The 22590-nt window shown below is 41.3% G+C and overlaps 2 protein-coding genes across 2 annotated transcripts in view; one reads left to right on the top strand and one right to left on the bottom strand.

The window, feature by feature from the left end:
- The window catches only part of HERC3 (HECT and RLD domain containing E3 ubiquitin protein ligase 3), a 134742-nt gene that overhangs the window by 96369 nt on the left and 15783 nt on the right, over nt 1-22590 (top strand). The window lies entirely within an intron of this gene.
- On the bottom strand, nt 7253-7777 carry NAP1L5 (nucleosome assembly protein 1 like 5). The gene has a single exon (XM_007450673.1). The coding sequence runs from the start codon at nt 7775-7777 to the stop codon at nt 7253-7255; it is 525 nt and encodes a 174-aa protein (XP_007450735.1).

Below are 22590 nucleotides of genomic sequence, written 5' to 3'. Positions count from 1 at the left end.
TCACTGTCTCTCCTTATTCAGTAGGTGTTTCTTTGAATCAGCAATTGAATTCACTTAATAGTTGAGAGACAGTTTGTGCCAGAACACTGAAGCAGACCACAGTTTGTTTAGGGTGATAAGCTGTTCTCATATGTAACCGTAAATGAAGTATGAAGACAAAATTGATTAATTGGATCGGAAGGGGATCAGAGAAATCCACGTGGACAGATGCATCTGGGAGGATGGATACGGGATTAGAGCTGTTGCGAGGACTCCTAAGATTTGGATACTAGAAAGTAGAGATGAGGATGTAATAAAAAGGGAAAGGTGCTCTGTAAAGTTTTGAGCAAAGGAGTTGCATGATAGATGTGGGTCCGTGGCACACTTTCTTTCTTCGTCTTCTTTTTTTCCTTCTCCATTATTTATATCTGTTGCTGACTCTTGGGCTGCACCCCACAGTCCTACAAGCTCTGTACTTGCCCAGCCTTAAGACCGAAGAAAGAGCCTGGAGTCAGCAACAGAGACATCAGTGGTTTACTGGATGGGAGATCTTACATGTCTGAAGCAAGGTTTTGGAGCGACACCCCACTGTGTGCATCCGAGGTCAGGCAGGATGTGGTGGCAGTCTTTGCTACCGGGGGGATGGAGGAGGTTACCAGTTATAGGGGGAATTAACGTCAGGTTGGCTCTCAGTTATCAGGGAAACCAGTAGAGGGGCATACCCCTCAACACCCCTTTGATAAGCCATCTGTCTTCGCGGAGATGTTCTCATCTCAAATTAGAACCGTCATTTGTGAGGGCCTGGGGCAAGTATGTAGGAAGGTCAGTCATGTGAGTAGGTGTAGGTGAAGCAGGCACAGGTAGAGCAGGGGATGTACAGTGAGCAAGAGAACAGCCATCTTGAATGTCCTGACCATACACTGACACATATGCACTCCTGGACATTGCTGATCAGAATCAGTGTGGAGAGCATGCTTTTGTTTACAGCCATGTGGGTTCCTTTTCTCTGTCTTTGCAGTTATTTGTCCCTAATTGACCTCAGGGCTGCTTCTGCTAGACATTTTCCATAAGGATGGTCTGATGACATACAGGTTCCTTAAAAGAAGGACAGTACATAATTTCAAGGGAGTAGTAAGGGAACTTACATTATTCTTTTACTTGTATTACAAAACTCCATTGTTATGTTACCATGACTTTCTAAAAAATAGCTTCTCTCTTTCTAAAAAAGTTTTCAAATCTTTGTGCAATAAAATGTGCTGTCGTTTTAAATATTGCCAGGCAGAGGGGGATTCTTGTTTTTATTGCCAGTACGCGACGCTTGAAATTTAAACATGGAATGGCTTCTGTGTTAGGTACAAGTTTGGGTTTCGGCTTTTCTGTGTTGCTAGCACTCACCGAACACACGGTGGGGAGCTCACCCACTGCTGTAGGCACTGTTGTCCATGACTCTGTACTCGGTGACAGGAGCAGACCCCCTTGCTGACCCAGTCACCTGCTGGGAAGGCTTCTGAGAACCTAGTGTGGTTACTGCCTCATTACGTAGTATTGCTGTCAGAGTTAGGGACAGCCAGAAGAAGACAAGCAGATGTTTTTTCCTTTATCTTTAATGTTGCAAAAAGCAGAAATCTTAACATTAAAGCATGTTGAGATCCCGGTAAGAAAGCTTGTATACGACGCTAAAAGATGAATCATTGAAGCTATCATTTCCTTTTGACTGTTATATGCCATAACCTCATCACTGGGGGTCCTTTTTGGGTATTTCATAGATTAGTCTAAGAAAATTAAATGGAAGAACAACACCTGCTGGATTTTTAACTTGAGCGTTGTGTATACAGATACTGCTGGCATTGAAGCTGTTTCTGTTAACAGTAAGATACTTGCTGTCACCACTGCCCTGGAGGGAAATGTCAGAAGGGTACCAATTCTGTATCCATAATTTATTACATTCCATTTGGACTTAAAATTGCTTTCTTTCCTTGGACAAGAGCTGCAGACAGACAATTGAATTATAAGCATCCAGGTAAAAGAACATCCACGGGTGATTGCTGGTGGCCACATCTTAGCTAAATCTCGCAACAACTGGCAGTCACATCTGAATAATACTGCATTACATGACTATTTGTGGTTAAGTATTTCTCACACTCTGTGGCATGGTGTTACTACCATTAATAAAAAAAACCCCACATATCATTCTAGATTCCCTCCAGTTTAACTCAATTTAATCAAATCAAATGCAATCAATATCTTCCCCCATTTCTTCCATATTAAAAAAGGGATGGGGAGAGGGAATAGTGAAAAGGAAATGCCAGGCTTAAGGTAAGTGCTCCAAAGGGCACCTAGATTCCATAGAGAGAACCTGAGAATAAAACCCACACATGACAAATACTAGCGCCTTAAGATCTACTGAAGTTAGGACTAATGAAAGACTTCACTTGATCTCTTTTTTTTTTATCATCTTTATTGGAGTATAATTGCTTTACAATGGTGTGTTACTTTCTGCTTTATAACAAAGTGAATCAGCTATACATATACATATGTTCCCATATCTCCTCCCTCTTGCGTCTTCCTCCCACCTTGATCTCTTGAGATAGTCTATGAGAGGTGTAATCCTTAAGATCTGCATGGTACTCGCACTGGGCTGTTATAGGAATAGCAGATAATTAAAATGCCAGTAACATTTCTCGAGTGCTTCCCTTGTGTCAGGCATTATTCTGAGTCCTTCACATGCAGTCCTCCCCACTTTACAGTTGAAGAAACTGAGGCAGAGAGAGACATAAGTCACTTGTTCAAGGTTACACAGCCAGAAGTCCAGTGTTCAAACACCAGAGCCAGGATTCAGATCCATTCTGTTTGACTGAGAGCTTGTGCTCTCAGTACACTGCCACTTAGAGGGCCAAGACCAGGGCTCCAGAGTCCCCATGTCCCCTCATCCCTAGAAGATAAATGACTTCGAAGAGTTTGCCGTTTTCGTTTCAGGCAGACTCTGCAATTTTTTAAAAACAAAGTTGGCATAGTTAAAGACATACAATGTACGTATAAAAGTGTATGTCTGAATTTTTAAACTTAGGTTGAGACAGTGCTTATATCTATGTTATTATAAAGCCCTCATGGATACCCTTAATAATGGCTGCACAGCCTGCTGTGTAAATGTGTATTTTCTATTCTTTCCCTTTTGGGTATCTGGCTTGTTTCTGTGTTCTTTTTTTTTCTTTCCCCTTTTTTCTTTCTCTTCCCCCTCCATTTTTAATAACACTGTATCAGTCATCTTATGTATAAAGCTTTGTTTGTTTTTAAAATTTCTTTTTAATGGTAAGGTCCCAAGGGTGAAATTGAATTAGTGTATATATCATTTTGAATTTGTTGATGTTTTTACTAAATTGATTTTGCTAATGAATTATACCAGCTTATACATTATCGTCAATGTGTGAGAAGTACCCATTTCATCGAATCCTTACAAATAGTGTTCTTTTTTTAAAAAATCTAATTTAATAAGAAACTTGACCTCACTTGTAAAATTTGTATTTCTCCCATGCATAGGCTACTTTACATATTCTGCCCAGCATTGATCCTTTTTACTGATGTTTACCTCTAAAATATTTTTGTTTAAAAAAAGTGAATGAGATAGAAGTCGTCATTGCCCAACATTATTAATGTATTAAATGCCACTGAATTGTTCATTTAAAATGGCTATGTTTTGTGAATTCCACCCCAATTATAAAAAACGTGTTTGTGTCTCTGTGTGTGCACATGCAAATGTGTCTGTGTACGCTTAATTGTAAACTCTCGGAGAGCTGCTGTGATGTGCTTGGGCAGGGAGCGTGGGCAGGCTGCAGTCTTCTGCATAATGCTCTTAGAGACTGAGTTGAATGTGTAACGCACAGTTGCCTTTCTTTCTGCCAGTTACGTTGTGCATTGCTTACTAATTTGGGCCTATAATGGATGCAAAAAGGTTTATGAGTAAGAGTGTTTGACCTGCCTTCAAGGGAGGGTATCCTGCTACATGTTAACACACAAGATTTATGTCTGCCTGAGGAACGATCAAATAAGCAGTGCAGGAAACAGAGGGGAAAGATCAACCCAGTTAGGAAAATGGTGGAAATTGTTTGACATTATGAAGGGCATCATATATGTGCCTTATCCTGTGAACAACCAACAGTGGTATGACTGGTAGCTAGAAAACCCTACAGCTAAAGTCTTATCATAAGTGAAAGAAAGATTGCTGGCCAGAGCACACCACTCGGCATGCATATCCTCCAGACCTTGCTGGAGGCCTGGTCCACTTAGTATTGCCCTTTCAGGACGTGTCTTGCTGTCCCAAACAGGATTGCAGTATTTCCCTTTTTTAAAGTCGTCCGCTGATGTCCTTTATGTTTTTCTCTATTAAGATGAAATGATTTTCATATCATTTGTATCAACTCTATTATATTAAGACTATTAACCCTTTGCCATCTGTATTTATTGCAGATTTTATTCCCAGCTTGCTGTTTACTTTTAAAAATGTGGAGTCTGTTTAAATCTCTAAAACTTCTTAATTTTTGTGTTGTCGTGCCTGTCGATTATTTCTTTTGGTCTTAAATCATTCTAAATTTAACCTTTCCCTGTCTAGTAATTGATACTTAATAATATATTTTCTTCAATTAAAAATTTTTTGTGTGTGTCTGGTCTAAGGTAAAGATCTTAATTGTTTTCCTATTCTTACAGGTGAAGATTAGGGTAATTATATGGTTCCAGATCCAGTTTTGGTTTTGATTTGAAGTGTAATAAATTAAAAGTTAATTTGGGAAGAATTGACACTTTTGTGATATTCAGTCTCACCTTCCAAAGGCCTCTTTTACATTTCTTTGTGATACTGTTTTTTTTTTCCATTGGTTATATACATTTTTATTAGAGGTTTTTATAAATATTTTGGTTTCTTATTTCTACTGTGAAAGAGAGCCCTTTGCATATATTTTTATCATTAGTAGTGCCTAGAAATAGTTATTGGTTTTTATATATTTATATGTTTGATCTATTCCTCAAATTTGTGAACGTGATAGCTTTCAGTTGATTCTCTTGGGTTTTCTATGTGTAATCACATGCCTGAAAAAAAAAATTTTTTCCCCCCACTGACTGCACACGTGCTTTGTTTCATTCAGTTTTGCTTTTTTGTGGGATCTAGAAAAATATTAAATGACAGTCTCTTACTCCTATAGGAATAAGAAATGAATATTGAATTTTTTAAGATTTTTTTCCCTTCAATTTCAGATAATCATGATTAAGATAATCATTGACTTATGTAATACATTATTTTGATTTTCTCTTTTTGTTGTCCTGACCCTAAGGAAGATTAATAAGATATTAAGGTTTCACTCAACTATTGCCATTAGCAACAGGTCAGAGCTTCCTTCCGTTCCCTAAGGTAAAGCAGTCTAATTTTGCTTCTGACTAATTTTAACCCTTAAGGGAAATGGAAGAAAACACATCTGTGTTCAAAATGTTGGGGGGGGGGGTCTTCAATTTTATACTTCATTTAGAATGCCCAAATATAAAGCTGAAATAGACCTTTTAATATATGCATAATGTCACATTAAAGTCTTTTGTCCTTTCTGGGAAGAAATCAAAACCTGATTTTTATATTGAGGAAAACAAAACAAGACAGTTTATTGAACTACCTGTGTTTATGAATTAAAGGCCACTTCTTTAACAGTAATATCATGAACTTAGGAATATAATATGTATTTTTTCTTCTTTCGTAATTTAGGAGGATTGAATTTCAAATCATCATCTTTATCTTTCATATAATAATAATAACCATAATAATAATAGCTAAAATATCTTGAGCCCTTAGGGTCAGATACTGGTCTGTGGGATTTTTGTAAATTAACTAGTTTGTTCTTCATAATAACCTGTGAGGAAGGGACTTACTATCCCCTTTTATAGATGAGGAGAAACTGAACACAGAGTAACGTAATTGCCCAAGATTCATTGCTAATAGGAGGCAGAGCTGGGATTTGATTCCAGGCAGTCAGGGTATGAGTCCTTTTGTTTTTTGAAAATACTGTTTTATTAACACCACAGTGGTAAACAACGTTATGCTTAAATTTCTTTATAGATCACACAATTCAAAACCCACAAAGAAGCTAAGAGTCTTTACATTAAATGTGTCCTCCTAAAAATCCTTTACTGTATGAGTCTGTTCTCAAGCAGAAAAATTTGATTATGCACCATTTTCTATTTAATATGTCACATTTACATAGCAAAATAAGGAAGGCACAGCTAACACAAGCAAACTTAAACCCTTTCTACTTCCGAGCTGGGGGTGGGGACACACAGTTGGATTGGTTCTTCAAGTATATATTTTTTCCACACATTAGCTTCCGTGAAGTGTTCTGATAATTTTCACAGCTACATTCTAAAAGCTACAAGACAAAAAGACATCACAAGGATCCAACATAACATTGGATACACATGCTTTACAGAATTTACTAGATTCTACATCTTTTCAAGTAAATTAATATTTCTAAAATGCTAGATAAAGGGATCAATACTTAAACGTTTTTTTTTAAACACCTTTGTAAATAGACACTACCAAGAAAACACATAAACACGAGACTGTACATAATGAACACATATGTTGACAATAGTGTACAGGTTATACACCCTCCTTCTCAGAACCAAATATTCAGAGCAGTCTTTAGAATTTGAAGTGGCAGTTTTATGCGCCTCATTAACAGTACTGTCATGATCGGCACGGGCTTCCTCCATCCCATCACGCTTCTCTGAAGTGTAAAGCTGATGTCTGGGTTACGAAAGCGAAGTCTTAAAGATGAGATTTTTCTTGGGTTCTGATGCTTCTGCGCTGGAAAAATGCAAGACTAAAGAAATTGAAGAATTAGGCATTGAGAACATGTTCGGTCTCGGCTTGGGTGTTCTGTGCGTAGTGTGATGACAGTGTGGTCAGAGGGTTTCAAAGTGACGTTCTTTACTTCACATCTACTTGGCACCCTTAGGAAGTCTCAACTCCAGCCCTCGCAGAAGAGATCATGAAAAAGCCATTTTAAATTTAACTCGTTTACAACACCTTTTGGTATATTGGTGTTCAGATTGGAAACGGGCTGGCCAGAACCTGATTGCATCGATTCAATATGATTCTAGGAATGTCAGAATTGATTCACATTGTACTTTGGTCCAAAACCTGAGCCTTTTCAAGTCCACCGATGTGTAAAAGAAAAAAAAAAACAAACCGGGGTTTTGAATCTGCGTCGTCATTCTCCTCTGCAGTTTCTGCCCCCACTTATTTCTGGGCGTCGTCAGACACTGCAGAGTGGGGACCCTCATCTCTGGCGGCAGCAGCCGCCGCCGCCGCCTCCGCCGCAGGCTCTCCCTCCTCCTCCTCGTACTCTTCATCCTCCAGCTCCTCGTCGTCACCCTCTAAGGTCCACGCACACCCCTCCATCTCACCGGTGAGCTCCTGGATCTTAGCGAGTAAGGGCTTATAGATGTCGTTATACTTCTTCTCCAGAGCCTGGAATTCCTTATCAAATTTGGCTTCTATCTTATCGCACCGCTTCTGCAGCTTTTTGAGGGCCAGGACTCGGCATTTCACCGAGTTAGGCAGGCTCTCGATAAAGTCATTTCTAGGCTTCGGTGCATTCTCTGCAGGCGTCTGGGGCTCCTCGGCCGTCTGACCGACCGCGCCGTCGGAGTCGCCGGACGCGCTGTCAGAATCTCCCCGCTGCGCACCGCCTTCCGCCATTACCTCCTCCGCCGCCGCCGCCTGGCTCGGCTCCGCGGGGCCCTGGTTCTCCGAGTCAGCCATGTTCGCGGAGCAGCGCAGAGGTCTCGGTGGCTCCCGCGGAGAGCTGCCCGCGAGCTGCGATCCTGCGGCAAGCGGCAAGCGGCAAGCGGCACTGACGTCGGCCGCGGCGGGGACGTTGGCGCGGCCCCGCCCTTTGCCCCCGCGGGCGCTTGACTGGCTCCCCAGAATCAGCTGATGGTCGGGCCCTCGACCCGCGCCAGCCAGCCGACCGCCGGTGCTGCGCTGCCGTCTCCCCGCACTGCGGAAGACGTGCGGAGCCGTTTCTTAGCGACCCTGCCCGTCCGCCCGCGCACGCCTCCCCCTGCAGTAGAGCGGGGCTGCGGCCGGCCGCGGGGATCCGCTGCGGGGAAGGGCTCAGCCTTGGCGGTCGTGCTCCTCTAGCCCGCCCAGGGCTTCATCTCCATCCGCCAGTGCGCCTGGCTTGGCGTTTGTCTGCATCTCCCCTTGGCAGGCGTTGGGCTGCCGTTGGCAGGGTGTCTCTGGCTTACTCTTGGGGAGCCGTCTTTAAGCACCTGAGATTTCACTGACTTCTTTACCGGGAAGTGGAGGCGCGGGGAGAGCGGGCTCCATCCCACCCCCTTGACGACCTGGGTGCGTGTGATGATGGGGGCGGGAATAGTGCAGTTTGCATGACCCCCATCACCCCAGCTCCCCCCCCCCCCCCCACCCAACAGCCCCCCTTGGCCCTTTCCCAGACTAGCAGCATATATACTGGTGGCAGGGTCATCTCTCAGCTAGACGGACCCTGGAAGCAGCTTTGGAGCCCTTTGGACAGGGAATCTTGGCACTACGGTATCCTGGAATGTTCTCGGAATGAAGCGGCAGCAGGGCCACAGAAAGCAAGACCGTGTAAGCCCTGAGGCCCAGGCCGAGGGCCCCCTGCCTTCCTGGGCCTGAAGCATGTGTTTAGGACTACCGTTCCTCCGGGACGCGCTGGCGCACACACGCACGCACAGGCATTGTCCCCGAGGCACGTTTAGCACCTGTGCTATGGCTCTTACCGGTGATTCGTGTATGAGAACATGAAGAAAAGCTATTAAATACCGAACTCTTGTTCTCTAATAGCCACGTGAGTAGAGACTTTAGTTCCTCATTTATTAAATCAGAACGATAGCTTCTTGAATAAGGGTAAGGGCACATAGTTTAGGTATGGGACGCAAACCATCTTTACAGGGGTTTTTCAGGAATGGTTTCAAATTCGGCATGACTGATATAAATGCTTTTCCTTCATCAGTTTTACTGGGACTTGCTGAAGCTTTTCCGTAAAACCTGTGACTGTAAGGAAATTACTTCCCTAAGTACACTTGGTGCCGTTTTTTGGTTCTTGCAGATATTAGTTAATAATATGTAAAGCACTTAGTGCTGACACTTGGTGGGCACTTGGTCAGTGTTTTGTTGGCGAAATAAATTGCATTTATTAATCCACAAAGATAACCTGCGATAATAATTCTCTTACAAAAGGACATCTTTGTGCCGCCCATCCCCAAAGAAAGTTACTATTTATAAAAGGCCCAATATATTCCCATTAGCAAACATGCTAGTTTTTTTGGTACTTGTGATTCGTATTACTTACTTTCCTAATTCCATTCCAGATAATTTATTGTCTGCTACCCTGTTAGCATTTGTAATGACTGAGGTTTTTTTTGTTAAATTTCAATCTTAACTCTGACTGAATTTGCTATAATAATATATCTATATTTAGTTGGCTGATCGTATACATATTCCATATATCATGTATGAAATATGTATAGGATCAGCCAACTAAAGCTACATTGAGGTTAGGAATGCTTTTCCCATTTTTAAAAATAAGGAACTTAGAAGCAGAAAAAGAAAGTGAAATAAATATTCTCTGACAATTATGTATCACCTGATTGGCAGAATCGGGCAGAAACCAGGCCTTCAAACTCCTGTAGTATAGAAGCTATGACATACTTTAAAAAGACAAAACAAAAGAAGACCCAAACTTTATTCAAATCAACTTAACTAACTTAACTTGCTTGAGACAGGCAGGGTGTGCCCGTCTTTTAGAATTTTTATGTTCCCATCTTAAAAGAAAATTTTAAACTTCACCTTAAGCTGTGGGGTTCTTGGACTCCTTCATCAATAGAAGCTGATAAGAGGCCAGGTAAGAAATTCAAGCAAGGCTTTATTGGGACTCATGCTACAGCACAAGGGAGCTAAAGCATGTTAACAGTTTCCCTTTTCATTCCTTAAGGGGGGAGGTGAGCAGGTTCCTTATCTGGGGCGAGGGTAGGAATGGGTCCAGGGGTCAGGCCAGAGGGGTAGCTTTGCTGGTCTGCCCAGCCCCTTGGTGGGTCTGTGTGCAGGGGGCATGCGCAGTACCCTGCTTTTTGTTCCTGGTACCCTGCTTTTGCTCCTGGTTCCTCAGAAGTGGGTTTTTGGTCTTTTTGTACCTTGTTCGTAATTTGCCCCAACTGGGCACACATGCGGTTATTTTTAGGCCCTTCTGCTTTCTTTGTATTTTGCTGCTGGAGATGTTACATGTCCAGGTGCCAGCACTGCAGCAAAGGGTCCCAGCCGGTCTCAAGGCTACTCTTTTTTTTTTAAGTCTGTAGTGAGATATAATTTGTTTACAATAAAGTTGACCCTTTTTAGGATACTTTGACAGACATACAGAGTATGTCTGTAAACACTACAGTAATGGAACTGCAGAGCAGTAACCTCATCCCCCCAGATACGCTCCTGGTCTTTCCCTTCCTGCCCGACCTGGCAGCCATTGATCTGTCTCTGTAATTCTGTCTTTTCCCCAGAACGTCACATAAATGGAATCATATGTGTGTAGCCTTTTTCACTCAGCATAATGAATTTCAGATTCATCAGTGGTGTTCTGTATACTGTATTAGTACTTTGTTCCTTTTTATTACTGAGTAGTATTCCTATTTGAGTTATTTCCAGTTTTTTTTGTGATTATGGATAATGCTGCTGTGAACATTCATCAGCAGATTTCTGTGTGAACAGAGGTCTTTATTTCTCTTGGCTAAGTATCTAGAAGTGGAATTGCTGGGTCATACGGTAAATGGGGGTTTAACTTTATAACAAACTTCACGGTGTTTTCCACAGTGGCTGTCCCCCTTCCCTTCACACTAGCAGTGCATGAGAGTTGCAGTTGTTCCACACCGTCACCAGCATTTGGTATTGTTGGTTTTTTTGTCCCCTCATCGCAGAGCTGTGTATGTGTCCATGATGATTAAAGATGTTATCTTCCAGCGTGCTTATGTGTCACTCATATATCTCCTTTAATAAAAGGTCTGTTTAGAGCTTTCGCCCATTTTCTAAATTGAAGTTTTTGCTCATTAATTTCTTAATGTTTTTATATATTCTGGGTACAGGTCCTATGTAAGATATGTGTTTTGTAAATATGTTCTTTCAGTCTGGGGCTTGTCTTTCATTTTTGTAACAGTGTCTTCAAAAAGCAGATATTTAACATTTTAATAAATCCATTTTATTAACTTTTTCTTTATAGATTATGCTTTGGGTGTCATATTTAAGAAATCTTTGCAAACTTCAAGGTCGTAAAGATTTGGTCTTATGTTTTCTTCTGGAATTTTTACAACTTAAAGTTTCACTTTTAGACTCCGATCCATATTGAGTTAACTTTTAAATAGGTGTCAGGTATAGGGATATATACCTTTAGCATATGAATATTCTGTTGATGCAGTACGACTTCTATTGAAAATACTATCCTTTCTCCACAGAATTGCACATTCAAATTTGGTAAAAATTAACTGTCCATGTACATGTGGATCCATCTCTGGACTTTCTGTTCTGTTGCACTGATTTATGTGTCCTTTCACCAATACCACACTTGATAACTGTAGCTTTATAATAATAAGTCATGAAATTAGGTAATTCAAGTTGGCTAACTCTGTTCTTTTTCAAAATTGTTTTGCTTTTCTAGTTCCTTTGACTTTCTATATTAATTTCAGAGTCGGTTTGACAAGCTTTTAAAAAGACCCTTACTACAGTTTGGATTCAGACTTCTGAAGACCCTTGGCAATGCATATAGTGCCTGCTTTTTAAAATCTGTGTGTTTAAAAATTAACCCATTAAGAGTTGTCTCATTTTATGGGCTTTGTGGACTCTAGTGTACTGTGGGGCTGCAAGTAACACATAGCTGTGAATAGCACGATGCGCTGTCACGCTGTGAAGTCCTTATCTTGGCATACTGTAATTTCTCACACAGCTGTCACATTGGAAGCAAGCAAAGTGGGGTAGGGAGGGCACTTTGATGAGGTGGGGTTGAGAGCACAGGTCTGTACTCAGACATCTGGGTTCAGTTTCTGCCCCTGCCCTTATACTAGTTTTCTTGAATTCAGTTGTGAAATTGGAATAATGATCACATCAACTTCAAAAAAAGTTGTATTTTCTTGACTGCTTGTATATTTATTGAGTCACAATTCTTATACCATAAAGTTTACTCAAAAGGTGGCCTTGAGTATTCACTGAGATAGCATGTATCCAAGTACTTACTGCAGTGACTAGCACCTAGTAAACACTCCGTAACTGTTAATGATCACTATTAAAGACAAGAATGTGGTGAGAGCAATACTAATTGACAGAGATTAGAGTCTGTGTATTAGTTTGTTGGGGCTGCTGTAAAAAAATTACTACAGACTAAGTGGTTTAAACAACAGGAATTTATTGTCTCACAGTTCTGGAAGCTAGAATTCCAAAACCAAGGTGTTGGCAGGGTTGCATCCTTCCGGGGGCTGTGAGGGAAGGAATTACTCCAGACCTCTCTCCTCGGCTTGTGGATAGCTGTCTTCTCCCTGTGTCGCTTCTCATTGTCTTCCCTCTGTGCAGGTCTGTGTGCACATTTCCGCCGCCCCCCCTTTTTTTAAAAGGCTCCTGGTAAAGCATTTCTTTATTTTTTAAATTAATTAATTAATTTTTATTTTTGCTGCTTTGGGTCTTCATTGCTGCACGCAGGCTTTCTCTAGTTGCAGTGAGTGGGGGCTACTCTTCATTGCAGTGGGCAGGCTTCTCATTGCAGTGGCTTCTCTTCTTGCGGAACACGGGATCTAGGTGTGCGGGCTTCAGTAGTTGTGGTCCATGGGCTTAGTTGCTCCGCGGCATGTGGGATCTTCCCAGACAAGGGATCGAACCTGTGTCCCCTGCATTGGCAGGCAGATTCTTAACCACTGTGCCACCAGGGAAGTCCCCATATTTCCCCTTTTGATAGGGATAGCAGTCATTGCCTTAGGACCCACCGTAATACGTTCATTTTAACTTGATAACCTTTGTAAAGACCCTATCTCCAAATAAGGTCACTTTCTGAGGTAATGGAGGTTAGGACTTTAATATATGAATTTTACGGAGACACAGTCCAACCCATAATGCACTATTCTCTGCCTCCCCCTCCAAATTCATGTCTTTCTCACCTGTAAAATACATTCACTCAATTTCAGCACCCCCCAAAGTCTTAACCTATTCCAGCATCAACTCTGAAGTCTCTTCTGTAATTGTTAGTTTTATGTGTCAACTTGGCTGGGCCATGGAGTACCCAGATGTTTGGTCAGACATTACTCTGGGTATGTCTGTGAAGATGTCTCTGGTCGAGATTAACGTTTGAATCAGGAAACTGAGTAAAGCAGATTGCCTTCCCTGATGTGCATGGGTCTCATCCAATCAGTTGAAGGCCTGAATAGAAGAAAAAGGCTGAGTAAGAGGGACTCCTCCTGCCTGACTGCCTTTGAGCTGGGACATGAGTTTTGTTTTTTGTTTTTTTAAATAAATTTACTTATTTATTTTTGGCCATGTTGGGTCTTTGTTGCTCTGCACGGGCTTTCTCTAGTTGCGGTGAGCGGGGGCTACTCTTTCGTTGTGGTGCGTGGGCTTCTCATTGCGGTGGCTTCTCGTTGCGAGCACGGGATCTAGCCGCGCAGGCTTCAGTACTTGTGGCACGTGGGCTTCAGTAGTTGTGGCTCTTGGGCTCTAGAGCATAGGCTCAGTAGTTGTGCTGCACGGGCTTAGTTGCTCCGCGGCATGTGGGATCTTCCCGGACCAGGGCTCGAACCCGTGTCCCCTGCCTTGGCAGGCGGATTCTTAACCACTGCACCACCAGGGAAGCCCCAGGACATCAGTTTTTTCCTGCCTTCAGACTCTGACGGAAGCATCAGCCCTTCCTGGGTCTCGAGCCTGCCTGCTTTTGGACTAGAACTACATCGTCTGCTCTCCTGGGTCTCCAGCTTGCACATCTTGTGGTTTGTCAGCCTCTATAATTGCACGAACTAATTCTTTATAATCTCTCTCTCTATTTATATAGGTATATACACATATGCCCACACACTTCCTATTGGTTCGGTTTCCCTGGAGAATCTGGACTAATATATCATGTAAATATCGTCTAAGTCAGGTATGAGTGGGACAAAATTCTTCTATAGCCTGTGAACTTGTGAAATCAGACAGATTATTCCAAATACAATGGTGGGACAGGCATTGGAAAGACATTCTCATTCTCAAAGGAGGAAGAAAGGGGCCAGAGTTCCCAAGCAAATTATAAACCTAGCAGGGCAAATTTCATTAGTTTTTTTTTAATACATCTTTATTGGAGTATAATTGCTTCACAGTACCACATTAGTTTCTGTTGCACAACAAAGCGAATCAGCCATATGCATACACATGTCCCCAGTTCCCTCCCTCTTGCATCTCCGGAGATCCACCCTCCCAATCCCACCCCTCTAGGTCATCACAAAGCACCAAGCTGATCTCCCTGTGCTGTGCTGCCGCTTCCCACCAGCCAACTATTTTACATTTGGTAGTGTATATGTGTCCATGCTACTCTCACTTCACCCTCCCACCCCATGTCATCACGTCCATTCTCTATGTCTGCCTCTTTATTCCTGCCCTGCAACTAGGTTCATCAGTACCATTTTTTTTTTTTTTTTAGATTCTATATATATGTGTTAGCATAAGGTATTTGTTTTTCTCTTTCTGACTTACTTCACTCTGTATGACAGACTCTAGGTCCATCCACCTCACTACAAATAACTCAGTTTCATTTCTTTTTATGGCTGAGTAATATTCCATTGCATATATGTGCCACATCTTCTTTATCCATTCATCTGTCAATGGACATTTAGGTTGGTTCCATGTCCTGGCTATTGTAAATAGAGCTGCAATGAACATTGGGGTGTATGTCTCTTTTTGAATTATGGTTTTCTCAGGGTATATGCCCAGTAGTGGGATTGCTGGGTCATATGGTAGTTCTATTTTTAGTTTTTTAAGGATCCTCCATACTGTTTTCCATAGTGGTTGTATCAATTTACATTCCCACCAAGGGTGTAGGAGGGTTCCTTTTTTCACCACACCCTTTCCAGCATTTTTTGTTTTTAGCTTTTTTGATAATGGCCATTCTGTCATTAGATTTTTAAAAATAATTTTATTGGTGTACAGTTGATTTACAGTGTTGTGTAGTTTCTGCTGTACAGCAAAGTGAATCAGTTATACATATACATACACATCCACTCTTTTTCAGATTCTTTTCCCATATAGGTCATTACAAAGTATTGAGTAGAGTTCCCTGTGCTATACAGTAGTTCTTATTAGTTATCTATTTTACATACAGTAGTGTGTTTATGTCAATCCCAGTCTCCCAATTTATCCCCCAGCTTCCCCCCTGGTAGCCATAAGTTTGTTTTCTACATCTGTAACTCTGTTTCTGTTTTGTAAATAAGTTAATTTGTACCATTTTTTTAGATTCCATGTATAAGTGATATCATATGATATTTGTCTTTCTCTGATTGACTTCATTCAGTATGACGATCTCTAGGTCCATCCATGTTGCTGCAAATGGCATTATTTCATTCTTTTTATGGCTGAGTAATATTCCATTGTATATATGTACCACATCTTCTTTATCCATTCCTCTGTTGATGGACATTTAGGTTGCTTCCATGTCCTGGCTGTTGTAAATAGTGCTGCAGTGAACATTGGGGTATGTGTATCTTTTTGAATTACGGTTTTCTCTGGATATATGCCCAGGAGTAGGATTGCTGGATCATATGGTAGCTCTATTTTTAGTTTTTTAAGGAACATAGTGGCTGTACCGATTTACATCCCCACGAACAGTGTGGGAAGATTCTCTTTTCTCCACACCCTCTCCAGCACTTATTGTTTGTAGATTTTTTGATGATTGGCCATTCTGACCGGTGTGAGGTGACACCTCATTGTCGTTTTGATTTGCATTTCTCTGATAATTAGTGATGAGCATCTTTTCATGTGCATCTGTATCTCTTCTTCAGAGAGATGTCTATTTAGATCTTCCACCCATTTTTTGATTGGGTTGTTTGGTTTTGTTTTGATATTGAGCTGCATGAGCTGTTTATGTATTTTGGAGATTAATCCTTTGTCAGTCACTTCGTTTGCAAATATTTTCTCCCATTCTGTTTATTAGATATTTTTAAAATATTTATTTATTTATTATTTATTTGGCTGCGTCAGCACGTGGGATCTTTTGTTGCGGCATGCGGGCTTTTCTCTATTTGTGGCACGCAGGCTCCAGAGTGTGCGGGCTCAGTAGCTGCGGCATGTGGGCTCTAGAGCACGCAGGCTTAGTTGCCCTGCAGCAGGTGGGATCTTAGTTACCCCGCAGCATGTGGGATCTTAGTTCCCTGAGCAGGGATTGAACCCGCGTCCCCTGCATTGGAATGCGGATTCTTAACCACTGGATCACCAGGGAAGTCCCCTGCTCATTAGATTTTAAGACTTGGAGAACAATCCTCTTTGGCTCCATGCTCTGTCCTCTGGCCCACTGGGATAGTAGTCCTGGCTTCTGGAGCCATGGAAGTGCCGGCCTTGTTCCTGGACCTATGCCCATGGCAGCAGTGATAGCCCTACTGGACTCTTATCTGCCGTTGGGGTCATTCTTCCCTTTTCTTGAAAGATAACACTTGTTCACAGCCAGTTAGCTCTACTGACTCATTTCACACCTGTGGAATCCTGACAGCCGTTCTTCATTTTTTACCATCTTTGCCCCTTCAGTGCAAGCTGGCAGTGTTTCTGCTGGTATAAAATTCTCATAAACCTTGTTGGCCTCCCAGGCAATTCATGGGGGTCCAAGCCATCAGACAAGAGGGTCCTCCACAGATCTTTCCTGGATAGCCACATCTCTATTCCTGGCTTCTGCTAAGATGATTGATCCATGAGTCACATGCCTGATCTCTTCAGCAAACCATTGTTCAGCCACACCCTTGGTTTTTTTCCAGAGCATGATATATGGATAGTTTGAGAATTTTCCAAACCTTCAACTTCTAGTTCTTTTTTTTTTTTTGACTATCCCTACGTCTATTTTTTTAAACACCTTTATTTGAGTATAATTGCTTTATAATGGTGTGTTAGTTTCTGCTTTATAACAAAGTGAATCAGCTATACATATAGATATATCCCCATATCTCCTGCCTCTTGTGTCTCCCTCCCACCCTCCCTATCCCATCCCTCTAGGTGGTCACAAAGCACTGAGCTGATGTCTCTGCTTCCCACTAGCTATCTATTTTACATTTGGTAGTGTATATATGTCCATGCCACTCTCTCACTTCGTCCCAGCTTACCCTTCCCCCTCCCCGTGACCTCAAGTCCATTCTCTACATCTGCGTCTTTATTCCTGTCCTGCCCCTAGGTTCATCAGAACCATTTTTTTTTTTTTTTAGATTCCATATATATATATGTTAGCATAGTATTTGTTTTTCTCTTTCTGAGTTACTTCGCTTTATATGACAGACTCTAGGCCCATCCACCTCACTACAAATAACTCATTTTCGTTTCTTTTTACGGCTGAGTAATACTCCACTGTATATATGTGTCACATCTTCTTTGTCCATTCATCGACACTTAGATTGCATCCATGTCCTGGCTATTGTAAATAGATCTGCAATGAACATTGTGGTACATGACTTTTTTTGAATTATGGTTTTCTCAGGGTATATGCCCCGTAGTGGGAGTGCTGTGTCATATGGTAGTTCTATTTTTAGTTTCTTAAGGAACCTCCATACTGTTCTCCATAGTGGCTGTATCAATTTACATTCCCACCAACAGTGCAAGAGGGTTCCCTTTTCTCCACACCCTCTCCACGATGTGTTGTTTGTAGATTTTTGGATGATGGCCATTCTGACTGGTGTGAGGTGATACCTCATTGTAGTTTTGAATTGCATTTCTCTAATGATTAGTGATGTTGAGCATCCTTTCATGTGTTTGTTGGCAATCTGTATATCTTCTTTGGAGAAATGTCTTTAGGTCTACTGCCCATTTTTGGATTGGGTTGTTTGGTTTTTTTGACATTGAGCAGCATGAGCTGCTTGTATATTTTCGAGATAAATCCATTGTCAGTTGTTTCATTTGTAGGTATTTTCTCCCACTCTGAGGGTTGTGTTTTTGTCTTGTTTATGGTTTACTTTGCTGTGCAAAACATCTTAAATTTCATTAGGTCCCGTTTTTTTATTTCCATTTCTCTAGAAGGTGGGTCAAAAAGGATCTTGCTGTGATTGATGTCATAGAGTGTTCTGCCTATGTTTTCCTCTAAGTGTCTGGCCTTACATTTAGGTCTTTAATCCATTTTGAGTTTATTTTTGTGTATAGTGTTAGGGAGTGTTCTAATTTCTTTCTTTTACATGTAGCTGTCCAGTTTTCCCAGCACCACTTATTGAAGAGGCTGACATTTCTCCATTGTATATTCTTGCTTCCTTTATCAAAGATAAGGTGACTATATGTGTGTGAGTTTATCTCTGGGCTTTCTATCTTGTTCCATTTATCTATATTTCTGTTTTTGTGCCAATACCACACTGTCTTGATTACTGTAGCTTTGTAGTATAGTCTGAAGTCCGGGAGCCTGATTCCTCCAGCTCCGTTTTTCTTTCTGAAGATTGCTTTGGCTATCCAGGGTCTTTTGTGTTTCCATACAAGCTGTGAAATTTTTTGTTCTAGTTCTGTGAAAAATGCCATTGGTAGTTTGATAGGGATTGCACTGAATCTGTAGATTGCTTTGGGTGGTATGGTCATTTTCACAATGTTGATTCTTCCAATCCAAGAACATGGTATATCTCTCCATCTGTTTGTATCATCTTTAATTTCTTTCATCAGTGTCTCTTGGTTTCCTGCATACAGGCCTTTGGCTCCCTAGGTAGGTTTATTCCTAGGTATTTTATTCTTTTTGTTGCAATGGTAAATGGGAGTGTTTCCTTAATTTCTCTTTCAGATTTTTCATCATTAGTGTATAGGAATGCAAGAGATTTCTGTGCATTAATTTTGTATCCTGCTACTTTACTAAATTCATTGATTAGCTCTAGTAGTTTTCTGGTGGCATCTTTAGGATTCTCTATGTATAGTGTCATGTCATCTGCAAACAGTGACAGCTTTACTTCTTCTTTTCCAATTTGTATTCCTTTTATTTCTTTTTCTTCTCTGATTTCTGTGGCTAAAACTTCCAAAACTATGTTGAATAATAGTGGTGAGAGTGGGCAACCTTGTCTTGTTCCTGATCTTAGTAGAAATGGTTTCAGTTTTTCACCATTGAGAACTGTGTTGGCTGTGGGTTTGTCATATATGGCCTTTATTATGTTGAGGTAAGTTCCCTCTATGCCTACTTTCTGGAGAGTTTTTAACATAAATGGGTGTTGAATTTTGTCGAAAACTTTTTCTGCATCTGTTGAGATGATCATATGGTTTTTCTCCTTCAGTTTGTTAATGTGGTGTATCACATCGATTGATTGGCGTATATTGAAGAATCCTTGCATTCCTGGGATAAACCCCACTTGATCATGGTGTTTGATCCTTTTAATGTGCTGTTGGATTCTGTTTGCTAGTATTTTGTTGAGGATTTTTGCATCTATGTTCATCAGTGATATTGGCCTGTAGTTTTCTTTCTTTGTGACATCTTTATCTGCTTTTGGTATCAGGGTGATGGTGGCCTCGTAGAATGAGTTTGGGAGTGTTCCTCCCTCTGCTATATTTTGGAAGAGTTTGAGAAGGATAGGTGTTAGCTCTTCTCTAAATGTTTGATAGAATTCGCCTGTGAAGCCATCTGATTCTCGGCTTTTGTTTGTTGGAAGATTTTTAATCACAGTTTCAATTTCAGTGTTTGTGACTGGTCTGTTCATATTTTCTATTTCTTCCTGATTCAGTCTTGGTAGTTTGTGCATTTCTAAGAATTTGTCCATTTCTTCCAGATTGTCCATTTTATTGGCATAGAGTTGCTTGTAGTAATCCCTCATGATTTTTTTTATTTCTGCAGTGTCAGTTGTTACTTCTCCTTTTTCATTTCTAATTCTGTTGATTTTAGTCCTCTCCCTCTTGTTGATGAGTCTGGCTAATGGTTTATCAATTTTGTTTATCTTCTCAAAGAACCAGCTTTTAGTTTTATTGATCTTTGCTATTGTTTCCTTCATTTCTTTTTCATTTATTTCTGATCTGATCTTTATGATTTCTTTCCTTCTGCTAACGTAGGGGGGTCTTTTTGTGCTTCTTTCTCCAATTGCTCTAGATGTAAGTTTAGGTTGTTCATTTGAGATGTTTCTTGTTTCTTGTATGTTCCTGTTACCATTTTCTTAATTGTTTGGGGTTTGTTACTGTAAGTCTTTTCCTTCTCTTGTGTTTCCTGCATAGAAAAGTTCCTTTAGCATTTGTTGTAAAGCTGGTTTGGTGGTGCTGAATTCTCTTAGCTTTTGCTTGTCTGTAAAGGTTTTAATTTCTCCGTTGAATCTGAATGAGATCCTTGCTGGGTAGAGTAATCTTGGTTGTAGGTTTTTTCCCTTTCATCACTTTAAAGAGGTCCTGCTAGTCCCTTCTGGCTTGCAGAGTTTCTGCTGAAAGATCAGCTGTTAACCTTATGGGGATTCCTTTGTATGTTATTTGTTGTTTTTCCCTTGCTGCTTTTAATATTTTTTCTTTGTATTTAATTTTTGATAGTTTGATTAATATGTGTCTTGGTGTGTTTCTCCTTGGATTTATCCTTGCGCTTCCTGGACTTGACTATTTCCTTTCCCATATTAGGGAAGTTTTCAACTATAATCTCTTCAAATATTTTCTCAGTCCCTTTCTTTTTCTCTTCTTCTGGGACCCCTATAATTCAAATGTTGGTACATTTAGTATTGAACCAGTGGTCTTTGAGACTGGCCTCAGTTCTTCTCATTCTTTTTTCTTTATTCTGCTCTGTGGTAGTTACTTCCACTATTTTAGCTTCCAGGTCACTTATCTGTTCTGATGCCTCAGTTATTCTGTTGTTGATTCCTTCTAGAGAATTTTAAATTTCACTTATTTTGTTGTTCATCATTTGTTTGCTCTTTAGTTCTTGTAGGTCCTTGTTAAACGTTTCTTGTATTTTTTCAATTCAGTTTCCAATATTCTGGATCATCTTTACTCTCATTACGCTGAATTCTTTTTCAGGTAGACTGCCTATTTTCTCTTCATTTGTTTGGTCTGGTGGGTTTTTACCTTGGTCCTTCATCAGCTGTGTGTTTCTCTGTCTTCTCAATTTGCTTAACATACTATGTTTGGAATCTCCTTTTTGCAGGCTGCGGGTTTGAAATTCCCGTTGTTTTTGGTGTCTGCGCCCAGTGGCTAAGGCTGGTTCAGTGGGTTGGGTAGGCTTCCTGGTGGAGGGGACTAGTGCCTGTGTTCTGGTGGATGAGGCTATATCTTGTCTTTCTGGTGGGCAGGTCTGTGTCCGGTGGTGTGTTTGGGGGTGTCTGTGACCTTATTATGATTTTAGGCAGCCTCTCTGCTAATGGTTGGGGTTTTGTTCCTGTCTTGCTAGTTGTTTGGCGTAGGGTGTTCAGCACTGGAGTTGCTGGTCATTGAGTGGAGCTGGGTCTTAGCATAGAGATGGAGGTCTCTGGGAGGTCTCTGGTGGACCAATGTCCTGAACTCAGCTCTCCCACCTCAGAGGCTCAGGCCTAACACCTTCCCAGAGCACCAAGACCCTGTCAGCCACACGGCTCAGAATTAAAGGGAGGAAAAAGAAAAAAAGAAAGAGTGATTAAAATTAAAAAAAATTTTTTAATTATTTTTAAAAAAAGTAATAAAGAAAAAAGAAGAGTGCAACCAAACCTAAAAGCAAATCCACCAATGATAAGGAGCCCTAAAAACTATACAAAAAAAAAAAAAATACAGACAGAACCCTTGCACAAATGGTAAAAGCAAAGCTATACAGACAAAATCACGCAAAGAAGCATACACATACACACTCAGAAAAAGAGAAAAAGAAAAAAATATATATAAAAGGAAGAGATCAACCAAACCAATAATGAAATCTACCAGTGATAATAAGTTCTAAATACTAAACTAAGATAAACATAAAACTAGAAACAAATTAGACCCAGAAGACAAACCCCAAGTCTACAATTGCTCCAAAAATCCACCACCTCAGATTTGGGCTGATTCATTGTCTATTCGGGTATTCCACAGAGGCACATCAAATCAAGTTGATTGTGGAGCTTTAATCCGCTGCTCCTGAGGCTGCTGGGAGAGATTTCCCTTTCTCTTCTTTGTTCTCACAGCTCCCGGGGCTCAGCTTTGGATTTGGCTCTGCCTCTGCCTGTAGGTCGCTGGAGGGCGTCTGTTTTTTGCTCAGACAGGACGGGGTTAAAGGAGCCGCCGATTCGGGGGCTCTGGCTCACTCAGGCCGGGGAGAGGGAGGGGCACGGAGTGCGGGGCGGGCCTGCGGCGGCAGAGACCAGCGTGACGTTGCACAGCCTGAGGCGCGGCGTGCGTTCTCCCGGGGAAGTTGTCCCTGGATCCCGGGACCCTGGCAGTGGCGGGCTGCACAGGCTCCCCGGAAGGGGGGTGTGGATAGTGACCTGTGC

The sequence above is a fragment of the Lipotes vexillifer genome, unplaced genomic scaffold (assembly GCF_000442215.2).
Source record: "Lipotes vexillifer unplaced genomic scaffold, Lipotes_vexillifer_v1.1 scaffold34, whole genome shotgun sequence".
NCBI classification, from domain to species: Eukaryota; Metazoa; Chordata; class Mammalia; order Artiodactyla; family Lipotidae; genus Lipotes; species Lipotes vexillifer.
The sequence above is the reverse complement of the archived record's forward strand: the minus strand, read 5'-3'. Positions and strand labels throughout refer to the sequence as shown.